At 41.5% G+C, this 23800-nt stretch overlaps 1 protein-coding gene across 2 annotated transcripts; it reads right to left on the bottom strand.

The window, feature by feature from the left end:
* Window positions 1-714: 714 nt before the first annotated feature.
* EED (embryonic ectoderm development) lies at window positions 715-18831 on the bottom strand. 2 transcript variants are annotated; one of them, XM_063326306.1, is made up of 12 exons: window positions 18697-18831; window positions 15796-15948; window positions 10309-10401; window positions 9340-9405; window positions 8475-8600; window positions 8275-8356; window positions 6575-6708; window positions 5558-5691; window positions 4277-4382; window positions 2617-2775; window positions 2096-2169; window positions 715-1214 (listed from the first exon to the last, which is right to left on the bottom strand). In XM_063326306.1, the coding sequence occupies exons 1-12, from the start codon at window positions 18823-18825 to the stop codon at window positions 1088-1090; spliced, it is 1383 nt and encodes a 460-aa protein (XP_063182376.1). In that variant the 5' UTR covers window positions 18826-18831; the 3' UTR covers window positions 715-1087. The 2 variants fall into 2 exon arrangements, with proteins under 2 accessions (XP_063182376.1, XP_063182367.1); XM_063326297.1 differs by having other exon boundaries at window positions 6617-6708.
* Window positions 18832-23800: the final 4969 nt, after the last annotated feature.

Raw genomic sequence — 23800 nt, 5'->3', positions numbered from 1 at the left:
ATCAAAGCACACCAATGATAGTGTATGTGTATTTATATAATATTCTAATACGTTCTGTTCAAGTTATGTGTTATGGTGAAGAGCGCAGAAGGAAAGAAAGTATGTAAATGTTCGGGTTCTGTACACGTTATTAACCACCTCCTCCTTCATTCAGGTACACACAAGCCGTTGTGCAACGCCTTGGACCGCTTCCCAAATACAAACACGAACATTTCAACTGTACGCTGACACGACAGACGCAAGCCTTTTGAGCACAGATTCTCTCTCTTAATGATGTCTGCCGCTTTACCCATTTCCCCCCTTTCGTTTTTATTAATTGTACATATTTTAAACCTATATGAAATAGCATTGATTTTAGAAGTCATTATTCTTAGGGCAAGTAAAACATTGATGAGGCTATTCAGGAATAATGACAATACAGGCAGTTAAAATATATTTCCAACAACTAACTTTGATTTAAGATAATCACAGTAACTGAACAGCCAGAATCCAAACAATAGAGCAATGTGATCCCCCCCAAAAAAGCCAATACAATTTTTTTTTCCCCTATTCAAGTAACAGAAATGGTGAAAAGCACATCCCAGTTTCAGGTTATTAGAACTTTGTTGCACCTTGAAATTGATTAACTTAAGGAATGAGCTCAAAATATTTTTAGCAGTGATTTAACATTTATTTATACTATATTCTTAAGTGTAATATTTCCTTTATGTGGAAATAGCGTCATTAGGTTTTCAATCAAAAAGGCACAGATACAGCTGCATGCATACACATACCAAACTTCTAGCAAGTTGCCATATATTTATGTGCTAGCCGTATGCAAAATAACTTCACAGGCCATAAGCCAAAACTCATTGTGGGAAATAATTAAAATGGACAATTCAGAAAACTTTACAAAAATACTTCTTTTTATTAAAAGCAGCAATTTCAAGCAGAACAATACACAGAATGTAAACATCACTAAGTTCAGCTCCAGCCTGCCGAACCTTTTGAGAAAGTCTACGCTAAATGCATCTACCGTACTAGCGAGTTAACAGACTATATTAGAATTTGAAAATATATTTTCTACTTTGAATTAAGAAAAAGTAATTTATCGTAGTCTGTCCCAGCGCCAGATACTGGCATCGTCACACACAGCTATAAGGATACTACTATCCCTGCTAAAACTGGTTTGTCGAATGGCAGCAACACATTTAGGATGAGTAAGAGTCGTACACCTGTAAATAGAAGAAAATTATTCAGCTGCAGCATTAAATTTGCACTTGCTACTACATTACAGAGCGCTGTTTCACCAACCTCTTCCTTATGTGACCTAGGAGGAACTGAAGGGCAACAGGATTATGCCCTTCATGATGTATTTTGTATTCCAAATGTGGACTTGGGAAAGCAGTAATTTCCTGTTCACTGCCATTTCTCATCCACCCAAATTTCCGTTTGGAAGTACAGAAGCACTGACTGAAGGCTTACTGAATCACTTTATTTAGGACTTGGTAATCAGTGTTCTCTCCCAGCGGTTAGGAATAAAATATTGTAATTGTGTGACTAAAGACTGCAGCATTTTCAGGAAGTTCATATGTTTATCTATACTGATATGCACACACCCCTATTCATATAGATTTACAATGCATATATTATATAAAAATGCACAAATACCAAACCCGTTATATGTATAAAATGTATATATAAGACATGCTGTAAAATTGCCTGGCCACACAGGTGAGGAACTGGAAAGCCATACTGTTTCCTTTATATTCTCATTACTCTAGTCCTTTCACCCACCCAGCGCATCTTAATTTCACCTAATTAGTTTGTAAGTTCTTTGTGGAACAAATTGTCTTTTACTGTATCTACCTATGGTACCCAGCACAATCTGACTGGGGCCTCTTGGCCCTGCTGTAATATAAATAATAAATCAGTAAATAATAATAAATCTTAACCTTCAGAGGCTCAGAATGTTTCTTACTTAGTAGGTAAAATGGGAAGTGACTAATACCATTAAAGATTTTCTACCATTATCAGTAAAGGAAAAAGGAAAGTACCCCAACTCCCTGTCTTAAAAATAAAATAAAATAAAATAAATAAATATTTAAATACTCACTTGGCTTTATGAGGATCCTCTATTTCTAAATCCCAAACATAAAGTTTGCCAACCTGATTACCCAGAGCAAGCATCTTTAAAAGAAAGCAGAGGACACATTAGTTTTAAAATACTATCACAAAGAATGGAAGTCAGAATTTCATAAAGGCTCTACAGTTGATAAAATTGCGTGTGAATGTCGGAACGTGAATGACTTCATGACTTTGTTAGAGGGGTTAAAAAACGCTATAAAATTCGCCTCCTTTTCCCCCTCTTTATTATCCATCTCTGCAGATGGGGGAGGAAGAGATCAGTAAACATAGCTTTGGTAGAAAATAAATATTTATTTCGTGGAACTTTTTGCACCAGGCAGAACCCTGAATGAAAAATCTGGAGCTCCTCCAGTTTCATATAAAGCCCCTGGCAGCAAACCATTTGTTTCTCAACATCACAGGAACCAAGACTTTTCCCATGCCCATAAACATGGAATTAATGAAAAGCTACGCACCTCCAAATACAGCCAAGTCAGAGCTCACACATACCTTTTGCCAGAAATCCATCGAAAACCTCATGTACCATATATCACACTGGCTGTAATCAAATCTCCCAAGTATGGTCACATTTGACTCACTGGGCTTGATTTTATCTATATCATCTTCCATTTTGCCAGGTTTCCAGCACACAATGGCATTTTCACAAGACTGGGGTGAAAAAATGGAAAAAAAAAAAATCACCTATATTTATAATTTATACTGCACATTCAGTTTAACTATACTTGTAAACAAAAGTTTAATCTCACAGCTTCCCCGATGACATTAAAAAAGTACAATTGGAAATCTCACCTCTGTCCTGAGATCATAGCCAGGTCACCACCACCACGTCGCGGCCCGTCGCTGGGAGCCTGCTGCCCTCACAGCTTCACCAGGTGACAGGACAGCAAGAGCCTGCCCTCCCTCACCTGCTTCAGGGGAATTCAACCCAATGTGCTCCAACACCTTTCCTGAGCAGTTTAAATTAACCTTCGTTTTAGGATTGTTCGCCCAATCCCTTTGACCAAAAGGATCACGCACGCACCAATTTCTGGCAACAAGGCAGTTGGACCGCCTAGTTTAATATCTGCAAGCCAACGTTCCTAGTGGACACAACACTCTAATCAAAGTTACTCCATTTATGGGAACCCTCATTTCTCCCTTTAGCAGCAGGATCCCTCATCAGCATCTCTATATTCTCTTTCTGTGCGTTCCACGCAGACTCTGGTTAGCTGGTATCCCTGTACTTTTAGTAGAGGTACAGCTCTAGTAACATCTTAACTTTTTAAGTACAAAGCTGCTTATCCACACATCGTAACAGTTCATAGAACCACAGAATTATTTAGGTTGGAAGGGACGTTAAAGATCATCCAGTTTCAACCCCCCTGCCCTGGGCAGGGACACCTCCCACCAGCCCAGGTTGCTCCAAGCCCCGTCCAACCTGGCCTTGAACCCCTCCAGGGATGGGGCAGCCACAGCTTCTCTGGGCAACCTGGGCCAGAAGCTCATTGCTCTCACAGGAAAGAATTTCTTCCTGATATCCGATCTAAATCTACCCTCCTTCAGTTTAAAACCTCTACCCTGTGTCCTATCATTACACTCCCTAATAAGGAGTCCCTCCCCATCTTTCCTGTAGGCCCCCTTTAGGGACTGGGAGGCCGCTATAAGGTCTCCCCAGAGCCTTCTCTTCTCCAGGCTGAACCCCCCCAACTCTCTCAGCCTGTCCTCACAGCAGAGGGGCTCCAGCCCTCTGATCACCTTCGTGGCCCTCCGCTGGACCCACTCCAAGGGGTCCATGTCTTTCCTGTGCTGAGGACTCTAAAGCTGGACGCAGTACTCCAGGTGGGGTCTCACCAGAGTAGAGGGGCAAAGTCACCTCCCTCGACCTGCTGGCCACTCTGCTGGGGATGCAGCCCAGGATGCAGTTGGCTTTCTGGGCTACAAGTGCACGTTGCTGGCTCATGTTGAGCTCCTCATCCACCAATGCCCCCAAGTCCTTCTCAGCATGGCTGCTCTCAGTAACAGTTGATAAAATTCACAACACACTCCATAAAATCATTTGACACAGCATACCAATTTAACCCAAGACCCAAATTCTAGTAAAACTTGTACTATTTAAGACCCTCAAAACAAGCAAATATCAGTAATATAGCTGAAAAAGCTGCCACTTTACCTTGGAAAGAATTAGATCTCCCAACCATCGTACACAGTCAACATAGTTTCTATGTATGTCTCTCGTAGAAAAGTCAGGAAAGTGAATTTTCTGGGAAATAAAAGGCCTATAGAGAAAATTACCAAGTGAGGTCCAGAGAAACACAGAAGCACAAGTCTAATTTTTAATGGCCAGTTTTAAGATATCTCAATGTTAAAAGGACAAGCCTGTCGTCTTTGTTGTTTTAACAGTTCTACAGCAAAGTCTGCATGTTTTGTTGGGGTTTTTTATGTTGTTTTGTTGGTTTTCGGTTTGTTTTTTGTTTTTTTTTTTAATATTGGGAACAGTCCCTGTTTTCATCCTTGTTCCTACTGAAGCAATGTTTCCCACTGTATAAGACTGTGCAGAGACAGCGCTAAACAAAACCACTCCTTCCGATGCTGAATACAGCTTTCATTGCCAAATACTTCAAGAACTAATTAAAGCCCAGTTTTCCTGGTGCTGCTTCTGCAACATCTAAATTATTAAATAGAAAAGCACACTAAAAAAACCCCATCATTTTTTAAGAAAGCACGTCAAAAAAGCATCATTTAATATTTGGTAATACTACCAAAAAAAGCGAGAGTATTTTAACAGCTAGTTTCATTGCTGAACATGGTCAGTGTGTTTTAAACTCTTCAGTTCTCTCAATGGTTTAACTGGAAGTTAAGATTAAAAAGGTGGCAAACTTCATAAAGCAGGATTTATCTATCATGTACCCAATTGTTATGTTTACTCGACAAGTTACTCATATCGGAGGTCAGATCAGAGAATCACGAAAATTGGGGTTATTACTACAGAAACAGTTTTGTGCCCACCCTTAAGTCAGAAAACAGATACCATAATTGTGATAACTGCTCAATATAAAACCTTTTGCTATATTTAATTAGACTGATTTGATTCCTTACTAGAAATTATGAAATGAGAGAAAGAAAAGCCACTGACATCCTGAAACACGGTGAAATACAAGCTTTAATTAAGAATGATGGAGATAATAATTCCAGACATTTTCTAGTCAAGCAGATAAGAAAGAATCAAGACATTTAAAAATAAAAGCATCAGGACTTCAAATCTGAATTCAATAAAATTCAACCAAAGCAAAAATCAATAAAAAACATCCGTCTAGAGAGATTATATATCCAGCACTATCCCCAGGTCACTCACTATCCCCCAGAACTCCCAATTTGGATAGAAAATAGCCCGGGCCATTGATGAGAATATTAATGTTTTGCAAAGACAGACAAGAAGATGCAGACCACATACCTGTTGGTTTTATTTGGGTTGTACTCATAAGACTCTTTGATGGCATTTATCATTCTCTTGGAATTAATTCTCCAGAGTTTTAGAGAGTGATCCATCCCACAGGACATGATTTTTTCACCAAGAAGATCATAATCCTATATATATGAAATAATTTTGAGGACCCCCAGCCTAAGCTGCATTATATCAACCGAAATATTCCATCATTTCCATCAAAACAGCATTTCTGGCGTAGAGAATACAATACAACTGTGTATTTCAAATAGAGAACTACTAGTAACTTAATCCTGCTCAGTGCAAAGCCACACAGTATCTTAATAATTATATTTACTCTTTCTCAAGAAAGAGAGGCATATTAAACAGCACTGACAGACCATGAATCTACTGCTAGTGCTCTCCCCTCAGTAAATTCCCTAGGTTTCATTTCATGGAGCAACTTTGGCAGAATTCCAGGGCTACAACATGGGTGATGACTATTTACAACCACAAAAGAATAATACTGTGTCGGGTCTTATATAGATGCATCCCTCGCTTTTCAGGTCACACAACAGGAATGGAAACAGTTCTTAAAAGCAGCATATTAAAAGTCAACTACTCTATTTGGTATTTGCTGGGTACCAGTGTCTGTTCACAGCCACTGAAAAGCAGCATAACTCACCTGAAATAACTTCTTTCCTTCACTACCATGTCTCTCAAGGTTTATTTTCTCTTGCTGCTTTGATAAGACCTCAAGAACTTCAAAAGTGGGACCATCATGAAAACTTTTTACTCTTTCTAGCCCCACTGAGCTCTATTTTTTTTTTTTTAACTTCTAGGCTGCACTGTGAGAAAACTAGCTACCAAAACATTGAGAGAGTGAACACCTGTCCTGTTTATTGAGAGGTGGCCAGATCAAGCAAACCACCTTAGATTTAAACTTGTCTATCCCCTTAAAACAGTATTTATGCACTTTAGGTTTTTTCTTAAGTAGGTATAATATCAAAAACAGTGCACAAGAGTTGCATATTGTAAGCTTACTACCCTCTGTAAATCTAAATCACTGCCCCACAGTCTTCCACTTACTGCACTTAACACCTCATCCCTGTGCCCTTCTACTCCTCCAAATATTGCAACCAGCGTGTCTGTCTGGATGTTCCACAGTCTCAATGCATGATCTATAAAGAACAAATAAAATTACATGCTGCTTTTTATAGGTACATATGAATAATATATTTCAGCTTAACCACTTTCAATCAAGGGTGTTCATGTAAACATCAAAAAGGCACTTAATTCGTCTTCTCCACTTGTTAGAAACAACAAAGCTGCATTAACTAAAATTGCCATTACAACTAAACTCCTGTTAGAGTAATTCTGTAATTGGAAAGTGCACCCACCACCCTTCCCTAGGGCCAGCCTCTAGCAAAAAAATACACTTGGATCTTTAGATCACCCAAAAAGCAAAAAAGATCTTGGACACATATACTTTTATTCAGTCTTATCTGAAAAATAATTGTCTATAGCAAAAAATGCTAGAATTCCTTTCAGCCATTTTTACACCAGCATTCAGAGAAGTTTTGATTTTCCATTTTTTTATTCTTTAAAATGTTATTCTTTATGAACCACAGACTGTAGGGATGGAGAAACTGTTTCTATAAACAATATGTATTCCAAAGTCAATCGGACTAATCCACTTGTTTAAATAAAGTTTTAACAATTTCTAATGAAGAACCTCTACTGCATTTCCTATTTGGAAGTGGGAACCTCTAGTGTATTTCCCTTTTGGGTTCCACAAGTACACCAACTGGAAGGCCACGCAATCCCAAATATTTCCCTCTTTTTCTATTCATCTCTCAGCCAAGCAGTTCCGAGACTCTAATATCTACTGCCTCGTGCCCTCTCGGAAATAGTACCCAGTCCAGAGACTGCACATTAAAATTTGTAGTACTGCTGTTGATACCATAATGTTATTAAAAAGACAACCTAAAAAATATACAGAACTCAAGAAATTCAACATTACAGACCCACAGCACAAACGTTACAGTTGCAAGAATCATAGAGGTTCCCAACTCCTGTTCTCGTGTAGCTTCATCAGAAATACCACATACGCTAAAGTCGGAAGTCCCCTTATGTGAACGTTTTCCCCTCTAGCATTCCTGAAGGCTTGCTCTTGTGGCAGATCAAATATTCCCTAACTTAACAAAACAGTCAAGATCAGGAAGTTGTGACTGTTTAGTTATTGTGGACAAGCCCTTAAGACACCATACCAAAACCTCACTTCTCCCTTCACTAATACGCTTTTTACACAAAGTCCAATTTAGGTCAGAGCTGCTCCTAAGCAATGGAGAATCGAAGTTTTCCCCATGAACACAGTAGTGAATGCTGTCCGCGACATTAAAACTTCCCCACTAGATGGCAACACGATTCAACAACTGAAAAAATTTAACTCCACTGTTGGAAAGCAGAGAGCAACCCCAATGCTCATGTTTCTTCTTTCCTAAAAGCAGCACCGTTCACGATCCCTTTGGACCACAGGTGGAGTTATGTTAATTGTAGGCCATGGATTTACTACGTACAAGATATATAGACAGAAAAGAGCAAGGCTTGTTCTAGACTTTCAAGGTAAACTTGTTCAGTGCCATTCATAAAAAACTTCACTGAGGTTTTGGCCATTTTCAAGACCAAAATCCAATCCAAAGTATCCTGATTTATTAAAAAAAAAAAAAAGTATTATTTTTCCTCACCTTTGCTTACAGATAAAAGGAGATTTGGATCTCTTGGATGGAATTTCAGTTCATTGATTGCATTTCCATGGCCCACGTAGTGCTGGGATAGAATTCAGAGACCAAGTTATCATTTCCCCTCATGTTTACATATATTTAGAAGACAGAAGTTTCATGCCTTACTGAAACATGGGCTGTATCTCAAAGTTTGGAGCACTCACCTTTATGCACTGCATTGTAATAGGATTAATTATCCTAATAATACCCCTGGACCCTGCCACAGCCAGAAGAGGATGGCTCGTATTGCTGTCATATGTCCACGCACAGGTGTAGAAATTTTCATCTGCCTATAACATCTCACATTAAGGAACACAGAAGAAACAGGAGGGGTTTTTGTTTGTTTGTTTTTTAAACAATGTGATTTTTTTTTTTAAGTAAATTTGTTGCTATTTTATGCCCAGGAGTCTCTGCTGGACCCAATAAAAAAAAAGATACATATTTGTTTATACATCTGCAAACACAAACACCACCACCTTTTCTATAGATGCCAGTTTCCTCGCTTCTATTCCATAACATAGAAGGAACACCTGCTCTCTCATGGCATCACTTTTCAATCTCTTTCTCCAAAACATTTGAAGATTGGGAATAAAATGAGGATGACTCAAGACTGAGTTCAAAAGTTATTGATGCGTATACTGCAAATGATTAACACAAGTTATTACCACTTCAGAGCATGAAACGTGATTCTTGGGCTTTAAACCCAGTTCCAACTCACAGGGAAACTGAGACCACTGTAAAGCAGTGAATGTCAAACATTACACAAATATTAGTGTTGGGAAGATTAAACTGATGGAGAATCAGTTTTCATATATTTTAATACAGCATGGTCCATGAGTTTGCATTTTTAATATTTTTTCAATAGGAGGGACTCTAGGATGTGGGAAAGAGGCGAGACTTGGACCTAACATAAGGAATGTGCCACATGAGCAAAGTATTAAATCACAGACGAAACCTTCTTGTGCTTTTTCTTACAAAGCCTCTTCATTTTTGATAAAGAGGAAGCAAACAAGTGGCTTTAAAGGATACATCAGCATCCACATAGGACTGCAGCAGACGGATTTCTCCTTGGGAATGACATTCGTATAAAGTAACCTGGAGAAAAAAAAAAGTGGGAGAGATTGCTGCTTACTTGTGATATTTCAAAAGGAAATCACATGCACCTGTGTATTGACTTCCTGATGGGGAGAGGTAGTGTGCCTGTATGGTTTAGGTCTCATCCATCATCCCTTTATTTCTAACAGGTGGAAATGGTCTAATAAAAGAATGCTCACAGCAATCTCAGTAAAGCACCACTCCAGACTTGTCACCAGTCCTTCCCAGATATTTATTATTTCAATTGTCTTAGTAAGATTATACTCTATTTGGAATTAGTTACTGCAGCCATCTCTAACATGACTTGGTCTTTTAATGAGCCATTGGATACCTTGTTCAATCTTAGTTTAGCACTTTTGGTAACCGCCAAGCGGAACAAACCTGGAAATGAAAGGTTTCTTGTTTATTCACATCACTTGCACAGAATGCACTTCAGGAGTTATTTTCAAGACTGAAATGACATAGATCCTTGTTCAGAAAAAGCCTATAAATTCACTCCATACAGGCCACTAATTTAGCTACTGAGCTGCCTGGCACCACTGCAGACACTTCTCATCCCATTTTAGAGCATATGACCTTTTGGAAACAATAACATCTACGAAGAGTGATTTTAGCAAGAAGATACATTTATCCACCTCCCTTCTTTAGCCCATATTTTATACTACTGAAGGATTATTTTTTTTTGCTTTACTATATAGGCTAATTCCTAAATAGCTCACACGTGACTTCATAAAACAATCCAGAGGCTGCAACTCTCCCAGACAACAGATGCTAGAGACCTGAGAAATAAAGCTTTCTAGATGAAGTATCCTGTGTCCGTCTTAAACAAGGGTAAAGGGATTGGTTGAAAAAAAAAAAAATGCAAGCAGAACCACACAGAATGGTTAAAAACAGATTACTCACTCTGTTGCTGCCTACAGTGGCAAAAACGAGAGGATCACCTTCTTTACTATGCCAGTTAAACTGGACTCCAAACAAAGGCTGACCATGGTCCTCCTGTAGATGTAAAGTAAGAGTAGAGACAAAAAAAATAAAACCCACAAGCATATTATTTCAGTGAAATTCAGCCGTGGTGGTAAACAGTTGAATTGATATGTTTTCTTCATCAAAATACTGGGTTCACATCCAGTATAATTTCAGATAGTGAACGGTTAAAAAGAACAGTTTTGTAACATCACATTTTAACATGGCTGTCCCAAGGGAATTTAAAGGAATATTCTGACATGCCCCTCCTTCTTTTCTCCCACCCCCCCCCCCAAGCTTTTAAAAAAAATGAAGAGGAAGGACTGTTGTCTCATAGTTATGGCCAGAAGCTGGCAGAGCTCCTGAGTTACATTTGCAGCTCCGCTACTCTGTTTTGCAATTTCCAACAAGGCAACCTCCACGTCTAAGGCCACATCTCCATGCATTTTATACTGTTACCATTACTTCCACACAAAGATTCACAATTTCAGAGAAGAATTATACTGGTATAAGGGTGGAGAAGGGCCACAATGAACTATTATAGCACAGTTAGGTCTTGCAACTCTATCAGAGACACAACGAACTCTCTCCAGCGTGTCACAATGCTGCTGCAAAGTTCATGTCTACAAAGCGTTTTCAGGTTGCCTTCACAAACAGTTACCAGAGAAATGCCAAGTATTATTTTTATACAGCTTACATCAGTTTAATAGAGAAAAAAGAAGCAGATATGTTTATGAATTGTGATGAATATGGTGGTGCTTGTTAATAATTGATAACAGTATTTTGGCCTGTCCTGACAGGATGTTTTCAGTAAGAATAATGTTCATTAAAGCGCCTCCCCACAGGGGACTGTCTGGGACAGCGCAGGCAGGAAGGAAGTGTCTCATGACGGCTGTTAAGCAGCCTTCAAATGGCAGTGCTTCAGAGGCAACAGGAGAAATATTAGCCCTGGCAGCTCTGCCCTGTCCACGAACTAAAGAATAAATCTGAGGAGGGGGTGTGGGTGAGGAGCCCAACGCGACTCAGAGAAAAAAAAAAAGTAAGTCTGGAAGAATTTAAAATAGCATTATTTACTGAGAAAGGCAGTATCTGTTACTAACAGACATAGCTAGAAAGAGAAAGGAAGGAAAGAATCTTTCAGAGATGAAGGCCCTCCTGCAATTCTCAAAGAGTTGGTAACTACTTTCAAAGCTGAATACAGATTAAAAAGAATTGTTCGAAGTTTAACTCAAAGTAGTAAGCTCCATAACTTAACATGACAGAACAGACTAGTGGCTTTCTGATGAGGGATATGGGCTATTAGCTAACAGAAAAGTAGCAAGGTTATAAGTGACCCCAGGACAGAGGGAAAAAGCAGGTATCCATCATCTGTAAAGTATTATAGTTTAATTAGACATGAAGAACCAGTAAGAACTCAATGAGTGAGATATGAGGAAAACTGCATACACAAGGCCATGATTTTTAGCGTCCAATAAAGTTATGAATTTTACTCTCTAGGCTTATTTTTTGAGTGTATTTAAGTCTTCCTTGAAAAGAACGGCTGAGAGGTCAAATACAGAATACTTTAAAAAAAATCCACTAATAATTAGTTGGGTTTGAATTTCTGTTTCAAAAAATTCATGGTGAATACCACAGTTTCTGACATACTACATGAAGGTAATACAAGTAAAATGCATGGATTCTTACTGCTTTATTACAGAGACATATTATCAAGTTTTGCCCTTGTTTTTCTGGAATAACCTTGTTCTTTGCCACATGCACTGTTTCTGATAAATTTAGTGAAATGGGAAAAGTTAAGAGGAAGATGTTTTTCTCCCTCAAGATAGGATATTTTTCCAGCATAAGTTGTGATAAAGTTGTGATTTTCTAGGTAAGACCCAAACAAGGGTGATATGTTATAAATAGAGATACAACAGAGGGCTATATTGTTTCTGTATTTCTATATTTGAGTACATACCTGAAGTATTTAGTAAGCTTTTTCAAAGACAACCTATTTCCCTGGAAAAATTACTCTGCGAGACAAATGTCTTTAGACTTCTTACATCATCTGCACTACATTCCTCACATTGAGTGCTGCAACCTCGAAGAGCCTGTCCGCACATATTGCCGTTTTTTTGGTGTTTAATGGATGAAGGAGTGAGGCAGAGGTTCTTGCAGGACACCACTAAGGTATCTGAAGAAGTTATGCTCAGCTCATTTAAGCTACCACCATCCTCACCAGTCAGAGAGAGCATATAGCTATTTTGATACCTGTCTGCTCAAATTTTTGTCCCAAGTGCTAAACAATGAAGCAGGTTTTTAAAAACATTATACTTCTAGGTGCTGCATGTTATGGTTATCCTGATATACCAAGCAATATGACCACAGGTTTGTACAGACAGAAGAGTTTCACCCAGATACTGGTCCAAAAGTAGAACTGTGAAACACCATCTTGACCCCAGTATGAATAAAGGGCACAAACACCAAAGTACTCAGGTTCTTCGTGCACCAAAGAAAGAAAGCAGAGGCAAAAAATAGACCTACAATTGTTACAAAAGCAAATAAATAAATAATCAATGGTTTAGTTCTGCCCTTATTCACTCAATGCCAACTCAGGTTCAGTCAGAGAATAACCATAGAATTGGCTGTTGCTATGATCATAAGACTAGACCTGTTCTTAGACTGAAGGCAGCAAAGTAAATCCTGTGCCAACACAAAAAATAATCACCTGCAATGACGCGAACACATTTTAGTACCCTGTCACCCACGCTGCCAGCAGGGAACCAACTGACCACACACGCATTTCCAGTTCCCAGAAGTGGAAGCAAGCCATTATTGCCAGCGGCTTTAGTTACTTCTCCTTTACACATCAACAAGGTAGAATCTTGCGTGTGGTTGGTTACTGATTCCCAGCTCAGGGGACAGCGAGTAGAAGCCGAGAGACACCACCGGACTGCCAACAATGCCTGAGCCCCACCCTTAGCAAGAACAAAGGGTAGGGCAAATAATAGCACTGTTTTAAACACAAAGCACATCAAAGCAGAATATACATTGTTCTTTGTTGAAGATCTATAAGCAAAACATACATGGATGTATGTGAGGATGTGCATCTGTTAGCTCTATATGCTAATTTATAAACTACATTTCCATTCAGCCCACAGAGCAAAAACTTTCAGTACACCTTACAGTAATTTAGTACTGCAAAAAGGAAAAAAAAAAAAAAAGGTAGTTATTGCCTGTCATTTTCCAAGTTATATTTTTGTTTTCCTGATGCTTAAATTTCAGTCAAAATAACTTCCACGGTAGTGTTTAAAAAGCATATTTAGCAAGCACTGACTCTTTCAGGCTGAATCATAACCATTTAACATTCAAAGCAGACAGTAATGGCCATATTTCTTTGCTTCTCCAAGGAAGCAAAGTAAAAAGCAAAATAAGAGGGAAAAACAAGAGCAAGAACATGAAAATTTATTTTAATATTCTTTAGGAATGTATAAACTATGTGGTTTTCCATGTTTTTAAATTGTGGTGACTTTTCATTAATTTCAGTACATGCACATTGCAGCACAGTTCAAAGACATAAACTATGGGATATATGATGTGATCTCCAAAGAGCCAGAAGTGTCTTTCTGAACCCACATACAACATTCAATTGTTAGAGTTTATCTACACAGTATCTGCAAAACTAGTAGGAAGGAACAGGATAAAGAAAAGAGAAGCTTCCTCAAACATGAAGTAAAAAGGAGTTACCAAATTTGGCTGCTACATAATCTTTGTATTAACACGCACATTTATTATTATTAGCATTAATTTCAGTTCAAAGAGAAATGGGGGGGGGAAGATAATAGAAATATCCCACTTAGCTGAAACGCTACATTTACTCTCTCACAGCTTGACTCCACTTGCACAGGAATCTGTTCCCAGGCCCTGATCCAAATCCGCAGAAGTCAGGGATTGCTTAACTTCATAGGGTCACCCTAGAGTGGGGCCTGGGTTGAAGCTGGGGTGAGGGATTGTTCTGTTTTCCCAGAAGACACTTGAAAAGCACTAGCTACTTTGGAATATTTGGTCTGCAGATAGAAAACAAATATGCTTAGCAAAACTCAGAACTTGTTAAATGTTTGGGTGCTGAAAGGCCTGCGCTTGTATTTGAAGCATGACTTGAAGCCACAAAAAGCACTGCCTGCGGGGGCGATTCATGCGAATCGCAGGAACAGCTGCCTACCTAGGCAAAAATGAAAGACTTTCCCTTCCTCCTACACCCCGAAAGGACTGCAGATAATTCTTATACTTCAAAAAACACATTAAGATCAACTTATTTCCCAGATACTTTTGTCAGTATAACTTCAGATCACAGTTTCTCCAGTGGCAAAGCTCCTTTATGAGGTTTCCATGCTCCAAATCTCTCATCCCCTCCTGCTCGGCTACCCCAGAATTTCAGTAAGGCTTTCTGAAGCCAAAGTTCAAAAACAGCTACATCAGCAGAGCTCAATAGTTAAGCGTGGGGGAATGACAAAAACCTCTTAAAGCAATTCTGCAGAAAATATCCACTATGGAACTGCACACATCCTCTTGTCAGCTAAATAAAAAGTTTAACAGAACTCCCATCTTTTTCCAGACACAGTCTTTATTTAGAAATCTTATAAAAATCCAATCAGATGGCATATTTACAGCTTCTGCCACATAAATATCCCACACAGGGCTGGGGAATGAAAGAACAACATCCTGACAGCGTAAAAGAATCACAGAAAATTCATTCAGTTCACCATAGTCTGTCACCAGTGCAGAGGAAAACAATAATACCCTAAAACACAAGAATGGGGAGTAAAGACCATGAATCCACATCCCTTAACACCACCGGGTATTACATGGGAAAATCACTATGACCCAGATCAGGTGCAAACACATAATCACAACGCTCAAAATAAATTAACCAAATTGCACTGTATAGCATTTTTGACAACTGCCAGAGGACAGAAAATATCTGATCTGATAAGCGTGAGGAAAAAGCTACTCCAAGACTGTTGTGTTGGGTTTTGGTTTTTTAAAACTACATTTCAACAGGTGGGAAAATCTGTACAGGTTCTGTGGATCAAGTTGTCACAGATTTTGTTTTATTTGAATTTGTTTATCCAGTTTCTTATCTTTATCTCAAGCAACTACAGCTTCAATGAAATACATAATTGTAACATATCACACATAACTTTGCAAACCTGTATAAAATTTGGGTTAACTGCAGCACTACCTACTGTTTCCTATTTCTCAGTATCCCCTTTCTTCAAAACTTCAGCTATTCCAAATAAGAAAAGTACTTTCTTCAAATAAGCATGGAACATAATTGTATACGGATATTTAAAAATATCTATCTTGATACTGTCTCACAGTCAACATTAACATTACTGCCAGCAAGCAGTGCCCAGCATTCCCATGTTAAAGCTTACATATACCTACCTTTAGGCTATTTACACATTTGAAGGAATATTTGCACTTCTTTGACTTCCATTTTCCTTTCCCCCAGCTTTTTCTTCCCGGCGCATTTGGAGTGTTTGTTGGTGTATCAGGGCGTTCGGTGTTAGTACCGCTTTCAATACTAACGGCATCATCCTGAAACCATTTAAATTATAGAGAATGTAATAAAGATATCATTAACTGCTGTATAAATTCAACTAATTTTGCAGCACTTGGCCTTTTCACTTTTCCTTCTCCTCCATAAGAACAGAACATCTCCTAGGACATGGTGTTATTTAGATTCACGTATTTAAACCTATTACTAACATAATAGCATACCTCCCTAGAAACAGAACATGAGTCACATGAGGACTAATCCAAGAGGGACAGACATGAACTGTGATCTAGTGAAGTTTCTTCAGAATACTAGTAGCTGCTCTTAAGAAAATGCCTAAAGTAAGTGGTCGCTTTCCCTAGGAAATGTCTTTGACGTAGATGAAATGCGTACTTTAAAAGTACTCAAGGAAGAGGTTGTTTCTGTAAAAACATTATGTTTAGCCATACCAAGAATCTAAGCCTTCTGACACTTGTGTACGCCCTCAGCAGCGCCAGACACAGCACAGCTCTGCAATGTCAGCACTGCCACTGGAAGAGGAAGTCCCACCTCTCCCTTCTGCTCTTTCCTATAGATACTTGCTTCAACTAAAAGCTAAGTTAAAAGAAAACAAAACCAAAAATAAAATTAGCTTGCTGTCTGATCAGCTAACTAATCCAACGGGCCTTCCAACTGCCATCAGCCAGAGCTAAGGTAAGGATGGGGAGAGCTGAAGAAAGGGGTGTGCAAAACAACCCATCCAGTCACTGTGCAGCTTTACATCAGCTTTGGGCAATTAACAGAAACTACAATTTCATATGCCATTTGACTGCAGGGCACTACTCAAAAGGACATTTCTATTCTCTGCATCACCCATCACAGTGCACTTCACCTGCATCATAACTGGCAACCCCGTGCTTCCATATAAGTAAATTCATGTTGTTAAAAATCAACCTTTTTTATTCTTCTGGCAAAGTAGTCTGTTCAGTTTCCATCGGAGTAAGGAGGGAAAAGAACTCATCCCAAAGCCATGTGACTTCTAGATCTGAACTAAGGGAGACAGAGGCAGACAACAGCCTGCCACTGGAAGAGATTAAGTGTAACATGAAGCTGCAGCAGGAGCTCCACTAGGAACATGAAATAAGGTCAACTATAAACATTAATACACCAATTCCCACCAAACATTTATTCTCTGTCCCAGTTTTATATCTGTATCATCAGAAGCCAGGAGAGGCATACTTGTCTTTCTTTGCCCAACAACTCTGAAAAATCAGGACACTGAGAGGAGAAACAGCAGGAGAGACAAGACACAAGGCTGTAAGTGAACTGCCCAAACCTGGAGTTACTCCCTTCATGTTGCACCCCTAGAAAAGCCAACCCTCCTCTAATATACATAAGTGAGTTTAACAATTTTTATGGCTTCCAGTTTCTCCTCCTTTACCCTAAGAAATTTCAGAGCTTGCCAAATTCTCATCTCCCAAGCACACTTGCTAGCCAGGGCTGTAATACTTCACAAGCCTGATGTTTTCTCTGGACTAGTCAGATATTGTCAATATAGGAACACCAGGAACCTGGTATGATGCAACTACCCTGAGTACCTGCAACTACAACTCAACCAACAAACCTGCACCCAGGATACCTGTGGAACAAAACACATCCCTTCTCCAAATCAGCACTATTAAGCCAACTTATAAACAGAATCCCTGTCTTTCAGGAGTAGTGGAGTCCAGTAACAAACTGTTGAAACAGGAGTCCTTTCATCATTGAGCCAGATCGCGTTTTCAATAACTAGACAGCCCACCTTCAGTGGCCACTGAGAGCCTTCAACAGGCACTCAAAGCAAACCTGAATGCCTTTGTCACCAGATTACACTTGGATTCACAAAAGCTGCTGAGCAGTAAAAAAAGATTCAGTAACAGCAGTATGGAGCACCTTGAACCTGTCTGTCGCCTCACAAGCACTTCCGCAGGTTATGGGGGTTGTGGTCCAGATCCCTCACTTTCTGGATAACTAGAAAAAAAACCCACACTGCATAAAGCTAATACCCAAATAATATCCCCTGCTCAGTAACTACATAACATGACTGCTAAATATCTCAAACTGTTTGTCTTTCAAGTATCAAGCTATGCTGTATCAATCACTTTACCTTTGTTCTGAACACTAGACTGTAGGCGAATTTAGAGATTACAGCCCTCAGCCCCCGCCTTCTGCTGACAGAAGCTTATGAGCACTATCCCCTATTCCTCATTCACCAAAGGGCTGCACGTATAAATTTATGCTGCAGGTTACTCTGAAACGTGATGCTGAAGACGAAAGATGGGAAATTTTGCTGTTTTGCGGGGGGGGGGGGGGGGGAAGGAAAAAAAAAAAGTCTGACATTTTGAAGCGGACTTCAAGAGCTTGGGCCTCAAATTCTCCCTCACCCACGTGGAGGAACCGTGAGTGTCTCACCCCCAGACCCACGCCGGTCTCTCCCACCCGGGCCTCCCGCCTGCCTGGAGGGGCGGCCACCGAGCCGGAGCGGGCGGGCTGACACCCTCCGCCCCCTCTTCGCCCCCGGCCCCTCTCCAGCCCGGCACGGGCCCCCCTCGTCCCGCCGGGGTCCGACGGGCACCTCAGCCAGCGAGACAGCCGCGAGGGGCCCGACCCCGGGAGGCTCCTCCTCACGGGGAGGCTCGGCCCCGGGAGGTCCCTCACGGCGGGGCCCGGCCGTTCCCCCTCGCCTCAGCGCTCCCGCCCCCGGCGCGAGGCCCCGCGGGCTCCCGCCTCACCGCCCCTCCCCCGCCCCCACTCCCCCGCCCCAGCCTCACATTCTCGTCGCCGGACAGGTCCCCAGGGTTGCTGTTCTCGTCGCTGCTCAGCTTCTGCTTCTTCGCGGGCATCTCACCCCCCGCTCCCGCCGATGCCGCCGCCGCCGGGGCTTCTCCCCGCTCAGACATCTTCCCCGCCCCCCAACCCCGCCACGCAGCCGCAAAGCGCGGACGGGGAGGCCGAAACGCCTGCCGTAAAGCAAGCCCCCGCCGCCGGCCGGGCACGGCGGGCTGCCACACTGCTGAAAAAGCGCTCTTCCCGCGCCCGGCCTCGGGCTGAGGGGACGGACCGCCCCCGCCCGGCCGCGGCGGGGCTGGGCCTTAAATTAACCTATCTTTTAACAGCTAATGGCACTTTATATCGCCGCCGGGCCAGGCAGGGCTGGCCGAGGATGCTTGTGAGGTAGAAACAAGCGGTCCCTGTCGTCATGGGTGTTAATGGTCCCTCTGTCCGTCTTCGCGCGGTTCTCCAGTGCCGTTTCTCTTGCCGAGTGGGTTTGGGTTTCTTTTGTTCTCTTTCTACAAAAGTCCTTTAGCATGAAATCAGTGTTGCCGGAGAATGAAAATAGGCTGTGCTCTGCTGCCTGCCGTACTCCCTTGCAAGTTCCTACTGCAGCTATAAATGAAGTAACAGCAAGTTGCCAGATTTTTATTTATTTATTTCAGAAACCACAGGTCCCAGAGTCATAATAATTGTGAACAGTAAAAAAACCTCTACCAAAGGGGAAAAGTAAACTGCCCACAGGCACAGCGTCTTATCTGCGTTTCGCATAGGGGCAGAAACAAGTCTTTCCTCCCTGAGGGAGATATTCCAGTCTCGAAAAGCGATTCCTTTGAGGGCCGTGACAGAGGTGAGCCATGCCCTGTATGTAAAATTTAATCTCGCATAACCTTCAGAGATAAAGGAGATACGCTTAAAACGGTGCATGTACTATAGTGGTTTTAGCCATAAACAGCCTCTCCTGCAGAACTGAAGGCTCCAATGAAGCATTACATAATATATAGCAAAAGGTTGTAGTTCACAATTCATAAAAGCTCTGCCCGGGTCTGTGCTGTAAGATCAAGGTTGTGATAAAAGTGTTTGTGGGAAAATATACAAAGAAAGAATAGGCTTGTTTTTAAAATACGACAGGATGTTTTTAGACTGGCATCATAGCTAAGACTAAATCATCACTGTGCTGCAGATATGTCAGAAGAAGGGCAGACACAAAGGTTTCAGCGGTGAGAGTTTTTGACTTCTCCCCATGGGTGCCCTTGAGCTACTGGAGAGAAGACAGCTCCCCTTCATTTTACAGCTGTCAACTGACGTCCTCCAGATGGCCAGCTACGCATTCACCACATTTCACCGGCTCATCCAAAACATAAGGAAAGCGAAAGCCTCAGCTCGGCTGTGCTTCTTGGCCTGCATGCAGGAAGGTTCCCCACCCATGCCCAGAATCAACCAGTTCAGTTTCCATCATCGACTTACTGGGCCCAGACTGGTCTGTGCCTTCTCTCTTCTGGATGCGAGAGGGCTTCCTTTACCAGGTGACAATCCTGCTGGCCCCTCTAGACAGTTCTTAGTCTAAACCACTTGCCTTTTTGTCTTTCTCAGAAGACATGAAAAGCCAATACACATGGGGAGCTGAGTTTCCAAAAGTCATAGTACACTTCATCAAGCTTCTATTTAAAGAATTAGTTGTGTGGTTAAACACAAGCTTGACAGTTCAGAGAATTTGCTTCAATTTGTGCTCTGCCGAGATTCCCTTTGGAAAGCCCCTGTGCTTTTCTGTACCTCAGTTTCTCAGCTGCATTATGGGAGAAGCATTTCTTACATCCCAGGGGGGCGTTATGAAAAGATATATATAGTATTGTTCATGATTTGTTTAATTAGTATGATACTGCTATATAATTACCATACATATATTAACTAAGAAGTAATAGGACCCTTGACATAGTGTATAGAGGAAAATGGGAGAACAATAAAATATTTTTTTTAAATATTTTAAAAAACTGACGTTAGTTTCAAGTAATGATGATTTAGTGGTATTTTAAAAGCACACGGTGGATACTTGGGAGGGCTAGATTTGATATACATGGGAGGATTTTGCCAAATGTGAGTTCTCATAGGATTGCAATAGTAAATGTCAAAAAAAAGAATTTCTGGAATGCCTTGAAGACATGGAATCTTAAGAGATGAGCTGTTTTGTTGGGGGATTTTTTCACACACCAGAGTATTTCTGGGTCATTCAGGGCCATTGAAATACTTTTTATATATGTGAGTTGAAAGCAAATCAGACTCACTCCTTTAATTCATCCTCTTCAAGCCACATTTCTTCACAGAAAGGATCACTTCCAACGCTCATCATCTCTAACCCCTGCTCAAAGTAGGGCCACTTAAAGCCAGTTCCTCATGGCCTTGTTGAGTTCAGTTTTGAGTACCTTCAATGCAAGAGATTTGGCAGCCACTGTGGTCCCCTGTTTTCAGTGTTTGACTGCCCTCATGGTAATCTTTTTTTTTTTCCTTGTAATAAGTCAGAAATTCCCATGCTTTAATTTGTGTCCCTTTCCCCTCATCCTTGCCTTTCATCCTTTTTCTGTGTATCTGTTCTCTCTACATCCTCTCATCAAGCACCTGTAGACAGCAATAATTTCCCTTCTCAGCTTTCTCTTAAGGCTGAACAGACCCCGTTCTTTCAGGCTCTCTTCATACATCATGAGCTCCAGTCCCCTGACCAGCCTGGTGGCCCTCGACTAAATCCAGCATATCAGTATATTACTTGTACTGGGAAGCTCAAAACTGGACACTTGTAAGATGTGGTCTCCCAAGTGCCATATAGAGGAGAAAACCCGCTTCCCTTACCTTACTGGCTACACTCTTGCTAATAACAGCCTGGTGTGTGGTTAACCACCTTTGCCACACGGCCACTCTGCTGACTCATGTTCCGCTCGCTGTACACCAGGACCTCTGTGTCTTTTTCCACTAGGCTCTTTTGTTGACCCCTAACCTTTACTGTTGGATAAAGCTACTTCTCCCCCAGTGCAGGACTTCACATTTGCCTTTGTTGAACTGCATGAAGTTCCCGTGGATCCGTTCCTCCAACCTGTCTAGGACACTCTGCATAGAAGCCCTGACCTCCAACTTGTCAATCATTCGCCCCCAGTTTAGTGTTGTCTGCAAATTTGCTGTTATTGTCCCCCATCGCGTCATCCAGGTCATCAGTAAAGACATTAAACAGTACTGGCCCCGGTGTGCATCCCCGAATGATGCCACTAGTAACATGCAGCCAGTTGGACTTTGTACCATTGATCACTCTTTGAGCCAATGGCCAAGCGAACTTTCTACCCACCTCATAGTCCACTTATGCAGCTATATTTCACCAATTTGACTGTAAGGATACTACAGGAAAACATGTCAAAAGCTTTGCAAAACCTTTACAGCATCCACAGCTCCCCTTTTGTCTGCCCAACCAGTCATCTCATTGTAAAAGCAATCTCTTTCATCTGGTAAATACATATTGGCTGTTTGCAATTACCTTCTTGACCGTCATGTTCTTCGACATGGCTTCCAGAAGGATTTGCTCCATCACCTTCCCAGGGAGACTCGTCTGTCATTCCCTTGATCTTTCTTCTTGCCCTCCTTGAAGACAGGCGTGACCAATATCCAGTCATCAGGAACCTCCCCAGATCACCATAACCTTTCAAAGACAATAGAGTGGCCTCTCAATGACATTGGCCAGCTTCTCTAGCAGCCTTCGTTGCATCCCATCTGGTCTTGTGGACTTGTGTTGTCCAGTTAGCTTCAGTGCTCCCTCAATTCCGTGCTGGGTACTGCTTCACTCTCACAGACTGCTACTAGGCTTTGAGGAACTGGGAAGCCTAAGGGCAAACGATATCAGTGAAATCCATGGCAAAAAAAACATTGAATACCTCAGCCTTTTCCGCGTCCTTTGCCACTGTGTCCCCTGCTCCATGGACCAGTGGACCCATATTTTCCTCAGCCTTCCTTTTGCTGCCAGTGTACCTACAGAAGCCTTTCCTGTTAACCTTCACCTCCCTGTCTGGTTTCAACTCCAGCTGAGCTTTGGCTTTGCTAACACCAGCCCTGCATGCTCAAGCAATGTCTCTGTATTTCTCCTGGGCAGCCCATCTGTGCTTCCACTTTTTGTACACTTCCTTTTTGTGTTGGAGCTCAGCTGGGAGTCCCTTGTACATCCATACTGGCCTCCTGCCACACTTCCTTGATTTTCTGTACATCAGAACGGACTGCTCTTTTTCTTACAGGAGGTTTTCTGAAGAGCAACCAGCTGCCCTGGGCCCCAAGCCCTCTAGGGCAGTCTCCCATTGGATCCTGCCAGGAAGATTCCAGAGTGAATCAAAATCTGCTTTCCTGAAGTTCAGGGTTGTGATTCTACTACTTACCTTGCTCATTTCTCTCAAGATTTTGAACTCTACAGTCTTGCATTTGCTGCAGCCAAGACTGCCCCTTCACATATTTGACCAGTTCTTTCTTGTTTGCAACATGTCCAGCAAGACATCTCCCCTGGCATTTTTCTTCCTCAATCTGCTTCAGGTAGTCTATATAAAACAGAAGGACCTTCATCCTCCTGCATTCTTCTGGTGGTGATTTTGGCAATCAGCTGGTCCAGCTAGCCTAGAACTTTTTTTCTTCAAGAGTAGGCAATAGAGGATACTTAAGAAAGAGTGTAAGAAATAGGGGTGGTTCAAAGAGACGAAGAGTTAGCTTAGGGTTTCTCAGCCGTGTAGGTAACACTGAATTTTTCCATCCTACAGATGAAAGGCCTGTGCTGGGAAAGGAGGATACTTGAAACAGAGAGCTAGTGGGCAGAGAGATGAAAGAGCAGAGCCCTGGAAAACGAAGCTGCTTGTTCCCACTGCCACAGGGAGCATGGAAAAGGCTGGAGAGGCATTCTCCCCAGGCAGTACCTGTTGCCCTCAGACCTCTCCCGTTACTCAGTGGAACAGATAGAAGTCTGGCTTTTTTAAAGCTCCAGCATTTACAGCGGGGCCCTGGCCTTTGTGTTGCCCCTGGTATTATGCTGCCTTAGGCAACAGTTAGTTTACCTATGTACAGAGATAGCCCTGCACCTAAATTACATGATGC

This window comes from Chroicocephalus ridibundus, chromosome 1, assembly GCF_963924245.1.
Source record: "Chroicocephalus ridibundus chromosome 1, bChrRid1.1, whole genome shotgun sequence".
Taxonomy (NCBI): domain Eukaryota; kingdom Metazoa; phylum Chordata; class Aves; order Charadriiformes; family Laridae; genus Chroicocephalus; species Chroicocephalus ridibundus.
Note: the sequence above shows the minus strand (reverse complement) of the source record. Positions and strands in the feature narration are given on the sequence as shown.